This window comes from Centruroides vittatus, unplaced genomic scaffold, assembly GCF_030686945.1.
Source record: "Centruroides vittatus isolate TY-2023 unplaced genomic scaffold, ASM3068694v2 contig_917, whole genome shotgun sequence".
Lineage (NCBI taxonomy): Eukaryota > Metazoa > Arthropoda > Arachnida > Scorpiones > Buthidae > Centruroides > Centruroides vittatus.
Genome location: NW_027122604.1, coordinates 113,697 through 133,416, shown reverse-complemented (window position 1 = coordinate 133,416; position 19,720 = coordinate 113,697). Strand labels below are relative to the sequence as shown.

Below are 19,720 nucleotides of genomic sequence, written 5' to 3'. Positions count from 1 at the left end.
CCTCATTTAAATAGTCTTATTAAAACATAAGCTTAGATTATTCTTTTATGTTTTATCCAAAACTTCTTTTTTGATAAAATAGAACAATATTCTATTTTAATCTACTCTCCACTATATGATTTTCTTTTCATATAAAAGTAGTTTTATTATCTCTAAATAAAAAAATATTAGTAAAGTTGAATTATTTTTTATTTAGATATCAATACCACTTTTATATGAACTGAATAATTTTCTTTTATTTATAAAATTCCTTACAGACATTCTGTAAATATATTGTAAAGTTAAATTTCAATATATTAAATTTTTTTAAATGTATATTTGTTTGAAATTTTGTTAAAGACAGTTATTTTAAGTATCCACATCTGAAGATGACCATTAAACTGGTTGAAAATGTTAGAGTTCCTTTAATTTCACCCACTATCAGAGGAGCACTGATTAATTAAGCAGATTAACTGCAGTGGCTATTTCATCCTTGTTGTTTTAATTTTTTAGTAATGTTATGATTTAAAAAATAATTTAAAATATAATGTCTATATAGTTATGAAATAGATTTTGCAAAAAATAAATACTAAAATAAATATATATATATAGATTCAAAGCCAAAAATCATTAGAAATGGTGAAAAATACAAGTCTGAAGTTATCAGACTATACTTTTGTACAAAATTATCTAACAAAGTTAATATAGCAGTATTTCACGTTAAAATCACAATGAAAAATAATTTCTTAGTAATTAATATATCAATTAATAACGAAATGAATGTCTTTATAATAAATAAAAATTGAAAATATACCCAGATGTTTTCAATATTCTTAAATTTTATATATAGTGTTTTTTTTAACTATTAAAAATTATTATTTATCTTAAAACTTGAAAATAATGTACTGGTAATTAAAATTTAAAACTTAAGGATTATAAAAAAATTTTATTCAAATTATTTTTAATTTAGATGAAACCTGATGTTGAAATATATTTTATGGATCCTCAAGATTTATTGAAAAAATATATGAAGCAGTTACAACAAGTAAGTATAAAAAATAATTTAAAATAGTAACAAAGAATAACAGCAATTAATAATACTGTATAATATAAAATAATAAAAAAATGATTGAAATCATGTAAGAAAATCAACTTTAAACACATTAAAATGCATTTATTTGGAATCAGAAGTTGAATAATTAACCTAACAAAACATTGAATAATTAAAATGATTGTTTATAAATAATTTTCAGATATCTATTTTATTTTTCAAATATAGATATTCTGTGAGTAAATTATATAAAATCTCAAAATTACTTATAATAGTATGTAAAGAAAAATAAAATTATTTTACAGAATTACAGAATCAGTGTATCTTATTAAATCTCAATTACTTACATATATTGCATACATTTATATGATTTCAGATTTAATAAATTTATATTTTATGAATTCTTAAATGGATTTTATATATTTTATCTTTAATGTAAAATTATATAAATCTACAATACATATACATTTTAAATTAATATTTTTAAAGAAATGTAAGTTTTAAATTATTCAATGCAATTATACAATGTTTAAAATTAAATGCAGAAGAATATAATAATTATAATTTTATTTTTTATTAGATTATTAATTTTCAAAATAGTCATAGAATGAGATTATCTGCTTATTTTAAAAAAGAGGTAAAATTATTTAATTTAAAAATTATATTAATTTTAATATTGTTTCTATAAATATAATTAAATTAAATAATAGCCATAAATTTATTATATTAAATGAAATTATATAATTATTAATATGTTGAAGATTTATAATTCCTATTTTCAATGGTATATTGATAATTTATATTTGTTTTTATAAGAGATCAGTAATATCCATAATTATAATTATGGATATTACTGATCATTATAATTAGTAACTATAAGAAATTTTTAATAATTGATAATGTGGGACATTATTGCCGTTATAAATATAATAAGTCATATATTTTTTTTTAACTTTTTCTGCTCTGTGGACACTAAGAGGGCTTCTGTTTAAGCAAGGTGGGCCCATGGGTTTGGCCAAGTCCACATTGGGGTGACCAGGTGGTGAGGGACAGGACCAACATATCCAGTTGGACCACCGACAAAAAATACCTAGGGATTTTTCAACCTGTCTGGATTTGATCCCAAGTCCCCTAGAGTGGTAGGCTGCCACCTTAACGACTTGGCCATCCGGACATCATAAGTCATATTTATAATAAATGTTCCATTTATTATAAATGACTTATGAAATTTTATTAAATTTTACATATAAATTTTCTATTAATAAATATAATTTTTTTGATAATAAAATAATGCTAAGTGACTGATTTGTTAGTGACAAAGTATAAATTCAGGTATTTAAATTGTAAACAGAACCAAACAAATTGTCAAACAGGATATTTAAAACCCAGGTTTGGCTGTCTTAATGGACTTTCTAATTTGGAATATTCAGTATGAATCTAAATACAGTAGAGCATCGATTATCTGACCCCCAATCAACCGTCACATCGGTTAACTGACCGCGTTCTAGTCGGCAAATTCAAGTGTCTGCTAGTGATGTGGCACTACAATATTTGGCTATGTCTTGGCTACTTTAATATTATTTTTGTTAAATGTTTGCATGTTTTAGCTGGCAACATTGGCTTGACCATGAAAGGGAGGCCAGTATTTAAACCAGGCTTAATTTTCAATTTTTTTCTTTATTTTTGTATTTATTTTGTGCAAAATAAAGAAATAATTTTTAACGATACAAGAGCAATGATTATTATTTTAAAAAATTTTGTTAGGCTTAACATTGATGAAAATTCAATGCAAAGTAGGTTAATAGCAATATACTAATTACATGGGATATACTAATATATTATACTAATGTATTTTTTCATACTTTTCAGTTATCTGACCAACCCGTCCCCAGTTGAGTCGGATAATTGATGCTCTACTGTAGTGTGAATTCAGTTTTTACTTGGGATGAAATTAATTTTGTTTATTTGAATCTTGTTTCTTTTTCTACATATAGAAACATGTTTTGTATATCAGTTTTTATATACATTTTCTAAATTTATTAAAATATAATTTTACAGTATTTACAGTCTGATGAAATTTTAAAATTATTATAAACATTTTCTTAATAATGTTTTAATTTATGAAATAATTAACTAACTTATATAGTTTTTTTTATTACAGTTTTTAACAAGTAACTTTTTACTTATTGATAACATGATCTGCTTCTATAATCTGCCATATAACAATAATTTTTTTTTTACTTGAATAGTTAGAATGATTATTGTGTTTTCATATGAATAACCTGTGGGTTATGTGTTTAAAAGACAATTTGAAAAGGGTGTGGGTTATGCAGTTCAGTGGGTTACATGCTTATTTTAAATAACTATTGTAAACTCACACTTAGAGCAATCACTTTCCATAGACATGGGGTATATGGTATTGCAGATTATACACAAAAACATATGGTAATAACTTTTATTTTGTTATATATTTGATATTATTTATTGCATTTATCTGAAGTAAAAATCTAATTATACCAATATTGTATATCACTAAGATATTTTATAAATCCATAATTATTGATATAGATATATTAGTAATTTTCTATATTAAAAGCTGAAACACATTTCACATATTTTAAATATTCCATTATAGAACTGCCACTATTTCACTCAAAACTTTTTAATATAGTCCTACCTTATCATAATTATTTTAGGATTTTCTTTTTAAAAATTCTTTACAAACATACTGAAATTTTTTAGATACATATCAAAGCATTTTTATATCTTGGACAATATCTTTTTTAAAGTTTGAGATATTGGGAATGCAGTAAAAAGTTTAATCTTTTGTAAATTTATGCTAAGTACTTATTAGAATTATTATGATAGTTATATTAATATAACTATCAGGTCAGTCCATAAGTCCATGAGCATTTTTATGACCTTGAGAAAAATCTTGTTTTTCTGTTAAAAATGTCAGTTTAATGTGATAATTTTTACACTGAAGTGTTAAATTGGATCTCATTCATATAATACTGTTCAGAATTGTGAACATTTCAGTTGTTTATTTTGGTTAAAATGGAAGTAACCAACAAATACAAAAGACATGTTTTATACTTTTTATTTTTAAGTGGTGAGAATGCTACAAATGCAGCCAAAAAAATAAATACTGTAAATAATCAAATTGTAATTAGTGCAAGGACTGTGCAGAAGTGGTTTGAAAGATTTAGAAACAATGATTTTAGTGTGGAGGATAAGGCTCGTACTGGAAGACCCGTTGACTTTGATGATGATGCTCTCTCTGCACTAGTTGAAGCAGAACCATCTTAAACAGTTGATGAAATTGCAGAACATTTAAATTCATCCCATGGAACTGTTCATAGACACCTACAACAAATCGGAAAAGTTTCAAAGCTAGGAAAATGGATACCACACGAACTGTCAATAGCTAACCGACAACAATGTGTAAACATTTGCACGTCTCTTTTATCCCATATTGCTTTAGAACCTTTTCTTGGTAAGCTGGTTACTGGAGACGAAAAACGGATCCTCTATAACAGGGGTGGCCAACTTTTGTGTACATAAGATCTACTTTTTATCTTAAAAATGTGTCGTGATTGACTTGTTGTCGTAGGCATAGTCTAAGTGGCGAGGGGGGTGTGAAATACATACTATGTTTATACATTGCTTCAGTACAAGGTGCACTCCCGCGAGCTATGGGTAGATAAGGAAAATATATGTTCAAAACTATTTTTTATTTTTTAAATCACTTATTAAGTTTTCAAGATATATGCTCATAAAGAAAATAAATTTCCAGACCCAACTTTTGATATTTGCAGTTACGAGTTCATTCCGTACAGGCAGCACCTAAAAAAAATCGATTTTTCGACACTACCTACGTAAAAAGCAACGTAATTATTTAACGAGCCAAAAAACCCATTTCCAGGGAAATTAAAACAACATGAGTAATTATTAACAATATTTATTAATTCAAATTAGTTACTGATAAAGACAGATTTAGAATTTATTTTATTACGTTACATTAATGGGAGGACTGAGTTTGCATGTTTCTTACCAAGGAAACATAATTAGGTGTATATCCTGACAAAGATGATAATAATGATTCTTTAGTATGGGAATCAGTCAGGACAGAATGTTTAGTCTTCGTTAACCTTAAGTATGAAAATGCCAATTCACACAGGTATGTAGTTCCGAAACAGGAATAAATATATTTGCTACATTTGGTGATACTGGGATATTTTTCTCAATTGACGTATTTCCAAAAATCCAAAAATATAGAGGTCTGTTGCCGAAAACGCTCACTTATCAAGTAAATAGATAGGTAAGAAAAGCCATAATTTAATTTAAAACATAATGAACAGGTACTTACATTTTAAACAAATGAAAAATTGAAACTCAACGTTGTCACCATGGATAAATAATATTGATTAATAATAATAATATTGTTAATACTAAAGAAAAGAAGCTACCGCATGACAGTATCAAATATTCAAGCTAAATGGCTGTGTTTTCTACGAGTCCAGTCATAACTGCATGCATATTGTTGCTTTTGCGTGTTACGTTCACGCGTTGCATTCAGTTACAAGTGTAACACATTAAGTCAAGACATCGCAAGCGATCAACCAAAATTGGCATTGCGATCGACCGGTTGATCGCGATCGACTTGTTGGCCACCCCTGCTCTATAATAATGTGATGAGAAAAAGACAGTGGATGGATCGTGACAAGCAGCCAGAACCGACTGCAAAAGGTGGGTTGCATCCAAAAAAAATTCTGTTGTCTGTTTGGTGGGATATGTCAGGTGTAATTCACTTTGAGCTGTTAGAACCTAATCAAACAATTACAGCTCAAATGTATTGTGAGCAATTAGAGCGTTTAAATGAAAAATTGAAAAAATCGATCATTGTTAGTGAACAGAAAGCAGGTTCTCTTGCAGCATAACAATGCCAGACCACACGCTGCAAAAATAACTGTACAGAAACTTGATAGCTACAACTGGGAAATTTTACCTCATCCACCATATTTGCCAGATATTGCTCCCAGTGATTATCATCTTTTTTGCAGTTTGCAGAATTTTTTAAAAGGGAAAACTTTTGAGAATGAGAACAATGTAAAAAAGGCTATTTCTGAATATTTTGATTCAAAACCGAAATCATTTTACGAAGACGGGATTAAAAAGCTACCATCAAGATGGCAAGAAATTGTACAAAATAATGGTGAATACATTATAGATTGAAATAAAATTTAATTAAAATTTTTTGCTGCTTGTTTTGTAGATAAAAATACGCATGAACTTATGGACTGACCTGATAATATTATTAACTTAGTTTGTATGTAGTGTAATTATCCTCTTCTCTTCCATTTCTTTCTTCATATTGATGTATCAGGCAATCATAATTAAAGTACCCCTATTTAACACTGTCTAGAGATATTTTTAGTAGTTCAAATGCAACTAAATCTGATATGGTGACATTTCAGAACATGTGGAAGACATTTCTATTTAAAAGAAAATTATTACCAAAATTTACCACTATGACACTTTTGGCTCTGAAAACAACAAAATAACAGTTTTCTCTGCATAAGTATGTGTTACAGTAGAGATCTGAATATAAAAGTGCCACAACTATTTATTGAATACCATTCATACCAGCTACAATGACCATCATTTTGCTGGAAAATATATTGCTTGTGAAGTTGTTTTTATGATGATGATAACAAATATTTTGCTGCATTTTAGGAATTTTGCCATCATAAGAATTTATGCCAAGAACCATTAAGCCTCAAGAGAACAATCATTCGATTTGAGAAAACTGGATGTCTGGAAAGTTAACCCAATTCACAAGTCATTGAAAATGTTACCACCAAAGTTATTGATCAATTAACGAATAATTTTGCAGGCTTCAGTAGTGCAAGTGTAGTATCATGGCAGTAGTATTTGCCATCTTGTCATCTTGCCATCAACAGAAAAACCCAACAGATCTTTTCATTGACCTTCCTTGTTAGAATGGAATTGGATGTGTTGTGACCAAGGAATATCCTGTTTAGCAATGAAGAATATTTTTACCCTAGTTGGAACAATGAACACTCATAATATTGCATTTGGGCCATATAAACCCTCATGTTTTCCAACATTCCACTGCACTCACCTAAAGTTATAGTCTGGGGTGGATTCACAGCCACACTTATTCTTGGACCATTTTATTTTGAAAAAGCTAGTCCCAATGGGCCTCTGACATCATCTATGAAGACTCAGAGATACTGAGAGATGCTCAACACTTTTGTTATACCCCAACTGCAACAGCAGCAATGCTTTGAGTCAACCACTTTTGTGAAAGATGGAGTGCTTCCACACATCAGATACTACATACAGTAGTTTCTCAGCATTTCACTAATAACAGAGTGATTAGTTGTGCATTTCCTATTGTGTGGACATCTTGTTCTCTAGATCTTAATCCATCTAATTTTTGGTTGTGGGACATGGGACATTTAAAAAGTGTGATTTATTGTAAACATGTTCCAAATTTGAAAGTCTTGAAAGACAGTATCAACTGCATGTGAGAAGTATCGCATAGAATCAATAGTTAGCCATTGAACAAACTGTTCATCACCTTCAGATTTTACATCTTTGGAATGGGGACACATTGAGCCATATTTTTTGCATTACTAAGTTCTCTATATTGCATAAGTGCAACTTATAATACAAATAAACTGTTGCTTGCCAGCACCAAAAGTGCCATAGTGGCAAGTTTTGATACTAATTTTTTTTTTACCAAAATGTTTTCCATATGTCACCATATTAGATTTGGTTGCATTTGGATTGCTATATATATCTCTAGGTAGAATTGAGTAGGGATATTTTAATTACTCTTACTTGGTATATAAAAAAACTGCAAATATTTGACAAGAATCATTATATATGACTAAATATTTAATTTTAAATCAAATTCTAAATATATTTATTTTGAATGTTTCAGATATTAAAAATTAAGAAACTTAAAGAAGAATGTAAAATTAATTTTTCAAATCTTAAGGAGTTAGAAAAGTATGTCATAGTTTTATTTTATCTATTTTAGAATAGTTAATTATTGGTTTTATATTCAATTCTTTTCATATTTTTACACAATTTTTTTTAATATATATATATATATATGGATGGATAACAATTTAATACAAAATATCTTCCTATATATATATGTTATGTTATGTTATGTTTATTGGTTTAAAATTAATTCTTACAATGGAGGAACAAATTAGTTACATAATGTTATTAAATATACATAAAAATAAATTATTACAAAAATTTTAAAGATTTAGAGAAGAAGGAGAAAATCTTAAATAAAGTAATTTTTGACATGTCGTCATTTTTCAAATGATTATACTTGAAATCATTTCCTAGTACAAAACATTTTAGTTGATATATCACTTGACAAGATCCAAACAAATGTATTAAGAGATTCTCTTCCTCTTTACTACCGCAATAACTACAAAACTTCTCTCTTGATATATTTATCTGATAGCCCTTTAACATAATCCGAAATTTATTAAGTCTAAGTTGCATAATGAGGCTTTTCGTGGAAAAGTTAGTTTCACAGTTTAAGTAGTTTTTTGTACACCAACCCAGGCGCATTTCGAACAAGTTAACTCGTTTAGCTGAAATAGATGATATATCCTGATTCCACCACTGGTCTGACTTAGTTTGAATTATATCATTTAAGTAAGTTTTCAACAATGAAGCTGATCGTGTTGAAAACAAAAAGGAGTAGCCCAAGTTATCAAAAATATTCTTAACTGAAGCAGGCCAACTTTTCTTATCAGGTTTGACTGCTGTTAGCAAAACATTATAAGTAATTTGGTGCAAGTTGTATGAGGGTAACTCCATAACTTTTGACCAAAACAGAAGAATAGTCTCGACAAATTTCAATTCCAATAGAGGTCTTCCCAATTCAAGACGAACTGCAGAGCTTGAAGCTGAACGTTCTATTTTAAAAAGTCTCTTAAAATATTTCGTCTGTACTTTTTCTAGTTTAGACAAACTCCAGTCCCCAGACCGGGAATAAATAAGTCATCTTAGAACCAATAAAAGTGTCAAAAAGTTGAAAGATATCTTTTATAGAACTCTGCTTCATTCGTTTTTGTAGAGTAAACATATAGCCTGTCTTATTCTGTATGTCTTTGGCTATTAAATCAAAATGATGATTATATGCACCTGACGAAGAAAAATGTATTCCTAGGTATTTAAAATATGACACAAAACTAATTTCAGTATTATTCACAAATATCTTATCAGATTTAAGTAGTCTGCCTCCGTTGCGAAAAACCATTTCCTTCGTTTTTTGTAAGTTAACTGTAAGATTATTTCTTTTAGCATAATTAACTAGCAGAGAAAGTTTTTGTTGCAAACTCGTTTTTGAATCTGCTAGCAGAACTACATCATCAGTGTACATTAAGCAATGCAGATCAACAGATTCTCCAAGAGCAAATTCCAAAGTTTTCAGAGGTAGAAAACAGTTGTGGTAAATCGTTAATAAATAATATAAACAACAGGGGGCTTAAAGGTTCCCCCTGAGGCAACCCACTACTGGAAATGACACCTTTAGTATTTGCCAGATTGCCTCTCAAATGATATCTTGTGTTACAAAATAAATTTTTTAGTAGCTTAATGAACGAAGTTGAAACTCCCAATAAATGTAACTTTTTCCATAAAATATTAAAATTGATTCTATCGAAAGCCTTTTCCAAATCCACAAATATCGAATAGATTTTACGTCTTTTTCTTGACAAGACATACTGTATTAAACCATTAAGTATAAAGATGTACATGGTCCCGCTTCCTCTAACAAATGCACCTTGAAACTGGGAGATAACATTAAATTCTATTATCCATTGATCAACCGATCTGCCAAAATTCTGGTAAACAACTTTCTAAAGGTATTTAACAACGTTATTGGACGATAGTTTTGAGGATTTAGTTTGTCTCCTTTCTTGTAAATCATTTGCAATAACACATTTTTCCAATGCTCGGGAAATTTTGATGTTTCCTTAATCTTGTTAAAAAGTTTGAGTAATTCTAAACATATTTCATCAGGTAGGTGTATAATAAAATCATTTTTTATACCATCCATACCAGGGGCTGATTTTCATTTTAGTTTGCAAATTGAAGTTTTTAACTCAGTGCGAAATTGGATTATCTAAAATAGGAGAGAAATTATCATGGTCAAAATCAAGAATTGAATCAGAACTTGGGTGGCAAAAGTTATATTCTAAAAAACGTTCCCAGTCGTGAAAAGAAATTTGATTATCGGATTTCTTTATCCTGTTAAATCTATTAACAATAGACCAAAACTGTACAGAAGATCGTGCAGACTGCAACTGTCTACTAATATTTGACCAGTAGTAGTACTTTTTAGTCTTACATAACGAATGAAAGATTGCTTTAGAATCACAGTATTTTATTAGATCTTCATTACTACGGGACATTCAAAACCTCCTCAGTGTCTTATTCTTCATTTTCTTCGCTGTTCTACAGTCTCTGTCAAACCAAACTGAAGATGGTAATTTTGTCGTTCCCAGGTATGTTATCATTCTACCTTGTTCAGCTGATGACTTGATAAAATCCAGAATTGCAGAATAACTGTCCTCTATTCCACCACTTAAGACAATATTTACATATCTGGCCGAAATTGTTTCAGAATATAAACTGGATTTGTCTTCTTTCCAGATTAGTCCTTTTTTCTTGTCATTCAAGTTAGATTTTCTATCCTCGTCAGTGTCTATCAGGATTTCAGAAATGACAAAATGATGGTCAGACATATAATCTTCAGAAATAAAAAATTTATTCAATTTCTCAATTAGACTCTCGCTCAAGATCACTAAATCGATTACTGAAGCACCCAGTTTGGAAATGTAAGTAAAGTCTGCTGGTGATTCAGAAGGATATCGACCATTTATTATGTATAAATTATACGTCTTCACTAGTTCAATAAGTAAGTTTCCTCTTTTATTGCAAATTTTATCATTTGATAGTCAGATGTTTGAAATTGCATCCCCATGATAAATAGTGTCCATACTCAAGCCAATTCGTGCATTAAAATCACCCATCAGCAGAAGATCATAATCTGAAGTATAATCAGAAATCAAATCCACCAATTTTGCAATTAAAGTTTCAAAGATAGGAATATGAAGATATGCTAATATAACTATCATTTCTCGTAGCCCTTTATTTTGCTTCCGGTTAAATTTCACTCTAACAATCATTATATGTTGCTATGAAAGCAGCAAGTTTACTTCCCCCAGGTCTTCATTTATACCTAGAAGCAACCTGCCAGAAGGTCTAGCTCTTCCTAAACTTTTAGTAGCCATTACCTCAAAAACTTTTAATCTACAGTTAAGGCTTTTAAATCTCGAACACAGTGGAGCTGTAGACCAAGTCTCAGTTAATCCCAAAATATCAGTTTCGGAAATATGTTTAACAAAACCACTATCATTTAGATTAGTCAGGAGGGTACCCTGAGAATTCCATGTTGAAACTTTCAATCCAACTGTACACTTGCTTGGATCGGAGAATGAAGATTTTGAGAATTTACCATTCAATTTTCCACTAAAAAATCAAGTTTCAATAATTCTCCTCTTTCTAGGTTGTAAGTATATCTTTCATTGTCAACCTGCAAAACATCAGCCATCAGTCGAACTCTCCTGCCTTGCAGCTTATAATCGTGTAAAAAAGGCAGAAGCTTTTTCCGTTTGTCTTGAACGCCAACATAAATCATTAAATATTTGTATATTCTTCAATGCATCATTTGCCTTTATCTTTCTAACGTTACCAAAGATTAATTTCTTGTCTGCAAATGACTGCAATTCCACCAATACAGTATCTGATCGGTTAAATTTCACTATCTTAACTGTTGGAATTGACTTTGATTCACCTATCAGTTTAGAAAACAGGTTTTGCACTTTCCTATTCAAATCGGAACTGTTGTTGATTATCCGATGGATCTAAGTCCACGGATGTAATAAGGATGTATGTTAAGGACTCAAGTAATGACCAATTACACGTGCACGAATTTGGCGAAACAACAGTAATTTATTCTAACAGTACAATAACCGCGAGATGCTTCCTAACCCTCAAGTTTACACGATACACGACTTAAAACTAACGAAATTTACAATACTCTATATACATATATACATACACATTTTCCTTCTATACAATAATTGCATATATTAGCCTTCGACGAATCACGGTATTATGTTAAGTAAATGCAACACGATCTCGAGTTCCAAGCGTTCCTTTTCTTTACGTTAATTCACAAAACTAATAGTTCTTTCCGATACCTGAACGTAATTTACGTCACCAGAAGTACGTCCCTCGTTGATACTTCTCAATTACACTACGATGGAAACGGATTGTGCTTCCCGACTGAAAGTGGTCGCCCTTTCTAGACTCCTGTTCTCCCGGTCTAACTCCGACGTCCTTGCTGACCCTTCCTCGGCAACCTTCCTCGACGAATCCAAAAGCAGCCAAAAAGTGTCCTCAATCGTGAGAGTCCCTCAATTTATATTTCCCGCTCTCCGGAAGTCCGCTTCACTTATTGTCCCACTCTGGACCAATCAGAAAGCTTCTCACGTATCCTAAGGTGACATCATAAGAAAATTCCACGCGACACGGTACAAACCAAGAAAACCCGATACATACAAAAAGGAAACCGAGAAAATAATTAATAATAATAATAATAACAATAATACATAGTTGCGTAGCACTACATATCTCCCCCCCCAAGCGACTCACTTCCCGTAGTGCAAACTACGGAAATCAATTTTGCGTTCACGTAGGTTATAAGGTTTCTTACGCACCTCAAGGTCAGTGCACTTCTGCACACCACTTGTGTCAACACCTTGCGTGTTAGTGACCACCCCACGTCTCCTCACCAACCGATCATCCAGGACTTCATCATCATCCTCCAGTACAATTCCTCTATCCTCCCTCTTTTTTTTCTTATTACAAATCGGATAGCCATAGCAAGGTTTTAGGCGATCGACATGGACAGTCTCCTGATCCTTCATATTGCAACCCTCCACACGATACGTAGTTGGGTTTATCACCTTGGTGATCCGAAAGGGTCCTTTATAATTATAAGAAAACTTATTCCCTTTAACACCTTTCTTTCTCACCCAAACCCTCTGCCCTTCCGAAAAACTTACTAATGTTCTCCCTTTGCTTCGATAATCCCTTCCTTTCTTGTTGTAATTTCGCGCATGGATACTCGCATTTTCCCGTAATGCACGGAGTTTCGTGACCAGGAATGCCCTACGCTCATCGGTAGACATATCATCAGGCAGGTATTCGATATTAGGGGTACGGGGATCAACACCATACAAGAGGAAGGCAGGTGACTCATTTATGGCAGTGTGGTGCGAATTGTTATAGGCAAAACATGCAGAAGGTATCATTTCATCCCATTCGACTCTCCCATCGTCAGAGGATTTAGTTATCATTTCGACTAACGATCTGTTCACCCGTTCGCACGTGCCATTCGCACAAGGTCGATAAGCGGTAGTAATGTTCCTCCTAATTCCTAACCACTTGCAACAGTCCGAGAATAAAGATGATAGAAAGTTGGTACCTCTATCGGAAATAATTACTTCTGGGGCACCGTACCTACAAACGATTTCATTAAATATTGTATTACTCACAGACCATGCAGTTTGGTCCTTCAAAGGGTGTGCTTCGACGAAACGAGTGAAAATATCTACTATTACAAGGATGAATCGGTTACCGCTGCTCGATGTGCGGATAGGTCCTACTATATCCACAGCAATCTTTTGGAAAGGTGCCTCAGCCGTCTCGTTTTCTTGGAAAGGAGCCTTTCCTTTGTGTACATTATGCCTCTGGCACCTTTCACACGTCTTAATGACACCTTCGACCTTCTCCCTCAAATTCCGAATATAATAGTGTTTCTCAATGTTAATTATAGTTTTTCGCACGCCCCAATGCCCCGACAGATTGTTTTCGTGAACAGCCTTAATCACTTCCCTAGCAAGATCCTCCCCTACGCATAATTGGCTAACATACTTGTCACGGGACTTCAAGAGGCTTCTTCTATACAGGCATTCGCTTATTACTACATACTGGTGCATATAGCTCCCAATATTTCTATTCCCGGGGCTTCTCAGTAAATCCCTTTTTATGGGGCCAAAAGTTTCATCGCGATCCTGTGATAAACCAATCTCGTATCTATTAGGGATTACAGCCCTTGTAGATTCAACATCGAAGTGATGAACCCCGTTAACGTTCCTCGAAAGGAAGTCCGCTACTTTATTGTCAACGCCTTTCACATGTTGGACTTCTATATGGTAGTCCATAATCTCCATTATCCAACGAGTCAGACGCTTGCTCCCATTTTGAATGTTGCTAAGGAACACAAGGGGTTTATGGTCAGAGAGTATTATCGTTTTTTGGCCTAGAATTAAAAATTTGAAGTGTCTTAAGGCTAAAACAATTGCTAGACATTCTTTCTCAATTGTGGAATAATTGATTTCTGCCCCTTGAAATCTCCTACTAAAATAGCCTATCGGAGCCAGTCCCTTTTCGTGCCGTTGTTCGAGCACCGCAGCTGCCGCGTTGTCAGATGCGTCAGTGTGCAAATAGAATGGTCTATCAAAATCCGGGTGAGCTAGAATTGGTGGGCTTGCTATTGCCTCTTTTAACTTTTCAAAACCTCTCTGACATTCTGGGCTCCATAAAAATCTCTTCCCTTTCTTGGTGAGTTCTGTTAATGGAGCAGCGATATCGGAAAACGACGGGATAAAATTCCGAAAAAATCCAACCACACCGAGAAAACTGCGGACCTCTTTTACACTACGAGGTGTTTCCACTTTCTTGATCGACTCAACATTGTTGGGATCAGGTCGCACACCCTCGCTATTAATAATATGTCCTAAATATCTCACCTCCTTTGCTAATATTTGGCATTTACTCGGATTTAATTTTAGGCCCTCATCCCTTAATGTACTAATTACTCGATCGACAAGCTCAAGATGATCCTCCAAACTTTGTGAAAATAATACAATATCATCTTGAAACACAAAGCAGCTATTTCCGACAAATTTTGCTAAGATCTTCGTCATAATGTATTGGAAAAACCTCCCACTATTCTTCCCACCCTGAGGCATCCTACAAAGTTGGTATTTTCCCCATGGTGTGGAGAACGCAAATATGTGTCTTACCTTGGGATCTAGAGGAATCTGGAAATACCCTGCTTTTAAGTCCAATACCGAGAAATATCTGTTCCCATTAAGTTGGGATAAGATGTCGTCTATTCGAGCCATCGGGAATATTTGGGGTTCTGTTATATCATTAATTTTTCGCAGGTCCAAAGTGATACGAATCTCACCAGAGCTTTTAGGAACAACATGTATAGGAGAGTTCCACTCCGATGAGCTCTCCTCACATATACCTGCTTTTATCAGCTCACTAACTTGCTTCTTAAGGCCAGGTAAGTAACTGTACGGAATTCGGTACTGTCTAACGTTGACCGGACGTTCCGACGTCAGGCTAACAGAGTGCATATGTCTGCTAGTGCCAGATAACTCGGCAATTTCGCTAGCAATAGCGTCCGGATACTTTCTCAAAATATTTATTATTTTCCTCTTAACCGGTTCATCTAGGTGATCCAATCTCCACACCTCTCTTTCTACCTCTGCCACCCCTACCTCACTATTTATATTAATACAAAATCTCCCTTCACGACCTTGCTTATCTGCCTTAACCACTGATTCGATCCCCACCAACAGCCCAGGGTGCTGGCAAATAATGTCCATCCCGATGATCATCTCGTAACCTGCCCTTTCAGGAAACCCAACACTTGGTGTTGTCGTGCATACCTTTTTCCCATCGTGGAAACAGCACTCGATTGCTACGGCCTCATCACTGTTTATGAGTGCTCCCGACATCCCACTAATACATGAATTGTTTGGGACCACCCAATTCCTATTTTCACGCCTGATATATTCAGTCAATTCATTCTTAATTACGGTCCTTTCTGCACCTGTATCTACTAGACCAGCAATTTCACGTCCTAGGATTACACCTCTTACAATCGGTAACCCCCGGTCTGACAAGTGGATCTTTCTGGTCAGTTCTAATTTAACTAACCGGTCATTCGCCTGACCTTTCAAATGACCTCTGACTAGTTTAAACCTCTTCTCTTGTTGCATTTTCTCGAAATATGGCCTATTTCACCACACGTGTAACAACGGCGCTCTTTTCCCCACCTCTCGCGGTTATTGTTCCCCTTCATGTGCTCGAGTAAAGATGCCATGGACTCGGTCAAACTCCTTATTTGAGTCTCCAACTCCTCTACACGCTTACCCAATTGTACTTCCCTTCTCTCCAACCCCCTTTCATGCTCAACATTTGCGCATACCTCACTTATCCCACCTCGTTTGTTGCAGGCCGATTCGATTTCCTCTTCTTCTTCGGCCTTTACTATCGCCTCATCCAAGGTGTCCGGCCGCCTCTGCATCACCTGCCTCCTAATCTCCGCTAGTAGTCCTTTTATAAAGCATTCCTTAACAGCATTGTCGCGAAGCGTCGCTAAATTAGAATTGCGCGTCACCGCTCGTGAAAACAACGACTTAATCCTAATCCCGTATTCGCAAACCCTCTCCCCTCTTCTCTGGGAGATCTTTAATACCTGATCAAACGGGTCCTGTTCTTTTTCTTTACGACCAAAGCACTTTATAAGAGCCCTCCTTATTTCATCATAGCTCATGACGCCCTGGTCCCTTAAATCGAAAAATAAAGACAAGGGCTCACCTTTTAGGCGGGCTTGAACTACGGTGACCTTCACAGTCTCATCCCAGCTTGCCAACGACGCGACGTTCTCGACGGTTTGGAAAAACCTACTCACATCTAAAATATCTCCGGGCAGGTTCGAAAAACATGGGATCATGCCCATAAATCCCGTTACAATAGGCACATTGCCCAATTCCCCTGCCCCTGAAGATCCGCTGGTAATTTGTTCATCCATAGTTTACCGAAACCTTTTGGTTTTACAATAATATAATTTACAATTCCAATGGCTATAATTACAGATATAAGCGGCAGTAGGATGAGGGGTTAATACAAGATGCACGTTTGGTCGGTCCTTTTACAACAAACAACCCGATCAATATCCTGTCGCGGACGCCAATGTTGATTATCCGATGGATCTAAGTCCACGGATGTAATAAGGATGTATGTTAAGGACTCAAGTAATGACCAATTACACGTGCACGAATTTGGCGAAACAACAGTAATTTATTCTAACAGTACAATAACCGCGAGATGCTTCCTAACCCTCAAGTTTACACGATACACGACTTAAAACTAACGAAATTTACAATACTCTATATACATATATACATACACATTTTCCTTCTATACAATAATTGCATATATTAGCCTTCGACGAATCACGGTATTATGTTAAGTAAATGCAACACGATCTCGAGTTCCAAGCGTTCCTTTTCTTTACGTTAATTCACAAAACTAATAGTTCTTTCCGATACCTGAACGTAATTTACGTCACCAGAAGTACGTCCCTCGTTGATACTTCTCAATTACACTACGATGGAAACGGATTGTGCTTCCCGACTGAAAGTGGTCGCCCTTTCTAGACTCCTGTTCTCCCGGTCTAACTCCGACGTCCTTGCTGACCCTTCCTCGGCAACCTTCCTCGACGAATCCAAAAGCAGCCAAAAAGTGTCCTCAATCGTGAGAGTCCCTCAATTTATATTTCCCGCTCTCCGGAAGTCCGCTTCACTTATTGTCCCACTCTGGACCAATCAGAAAGCTTCTCACGTATCCTAAGGTGACATCATAAGAAAATTCCACGCGACACGGTACAAACCAAGAAAACCCGATACATACAAAAAGGAAACCGAGAAAATAATTAATAATAATAATAATAACAATAATACATAGTTGCGTAGCACTACACTGTCATCTGTTAAACCTTTAATCAAAATATTTTTCTTTCTCATTTCATTCGACACCTTGTCTATAGAATGCAAGATCAAACTGTTTTTTCACTGCATGTCATCTTTAAGTTTGAAAATTTCTTCTAATTTAACCTCCAACTGAGTTAATCATTGGTCGTGTTCATTATGCAAATTAACCAACCAGTCAATCCTCGTAACAACTTCATTTAGAATCGAAAAAAGCTTATCAAATCGGTCGTCCAAATATGAAATAATCTCCCTAGGAATGGACTTACTTGAATCTATCTTTGAAGAGAAAAAATCCTCTAGTCTCGCCAACTTCAAGGAAGGTTCACTCAGAGAATGATGTCACTTTACAGTAGATATCGGTGATTGAATCTGTGAATGCGGCAGAGTACGATCAACAGGACCAGAATTTAATTCAATACCACTTAATATTAACAGCAACTCAAACAACATTATCCAAAACTCAATATTTTCCATAATTTTAAAATTCAAAGTAAGCTCACAAAAAAGTTCACCAACACCCTTAGCAGTAAGCAGTGCCCCATATATATTTATAATATATATATATATATATATATATTTATATAATATTTATAATATATATTATAAATTATAAATATAACAAGTATTAAATATAATTTTGTATTAAATATATATATATATATATTTAATACAAAATATCTTCATAATATATATATATATATCAGGTCAGTCCATAAGTTGCTAAACAGGATATCAATATTTCAATCTATAATGTATTCACCATTATTCTGTACAATTTCTTGCCATCTTGATGGTAGCTTTTTAATCTTGTCTTCGTAAAATGATTTCGGTTTTGAATCAAAATATTCAGAAATAGCCTTTTTTTACATTGTTCTCATCCTCAAAAGTTTTCCCTTTTAAAAAATTCTGCAAACTGCAAAAAAGATGATAATCACTGGGAGCAATATCTGGCAAATATGGTGGATGAGGTAAAATTTCCCAGTTGTAGCTATCAAGTTTCTGTACAGTTATTTTTGCAGCGTGTGGTCTGGCATTGTTATGCTGCAAGAGAACCTGCTTTCTGTTCACTAACAAAGGTCGATTTTTTTTCAATTTTTCATTTAAACGCTCTAATTGCTCACAATACATTTGAGCTGTAATTGTTTGATTAGGTTCTAACAGCTCAAAGTGAATTACACCTGACATATCCCACCAAACAGACAAAAGAATTTTTTTTGGATGCAACCCACCTTTTGCAGTCGGTTTTGGCTGCTTGTCGCGATCCATCCATTGTCTTTTTCTTGTCATATTATTATACAGGATCCATTTTTTACCAGTCTCCAGTAACCAGCTTACCAAGAAAAGGTTCTAAAGCAATATGGGATAAAAGAGACGTGCAAATGTTTACACATTGTTGTCGGTTAGCTATTGACAGTTCATGTGGTATCCATTTTCCTAGCTTTGAAACTTTTCCGATTTGTTGTAGGTGTCTATGAACAGTTCCATGGAATGAATTTAAACGTTCCACAATTTCATCAACTGTTAAAGATGGTTCTGCTTCAACTAGTGCAGAGAGAGCATCATCATCAAAGTCAATGGGTCTTCCAGTACGAGCCTTATCCTCCACACTAAAATCATTGTTTCTAAATCTTTCAAACCACTTCTGTGCAGTCCTTGCACTAATTACAATTTGATTATTTACAGTATTTATTTTTTTGGCTGC

At 33.6% G+C, this 19,720-nt stretch overlaps 1 protein-coding gene across 1 annotated transcript in view; it reads left to right on the top strand.

Annotated features, from left to right (window-relative positions):
* The window catches only part of nenya, a 58,423-nt gene that overhangs the window by 11,598 nt on the left and 27,105 nt on the right, over window positions 1-19,720 (top strand). Inside the window, exons 4-6 of the mRNA XM_067281319.1 lie at window positions 950-1,024; window positions 1,611-1,667; window positions 8,004-8,071. Of these exons, the coding sequence (XP_067137420.1) occupies window positions 950-1,024; window positions 1,611-1,667; window positions 8,004-8,071 (200 nt within the window). The remainder of the gene's footprint in view (window positions 1-949; window positions 1,025-1,610; window positions 1,668-8,003; window positions 8,072-19,720) is intronic.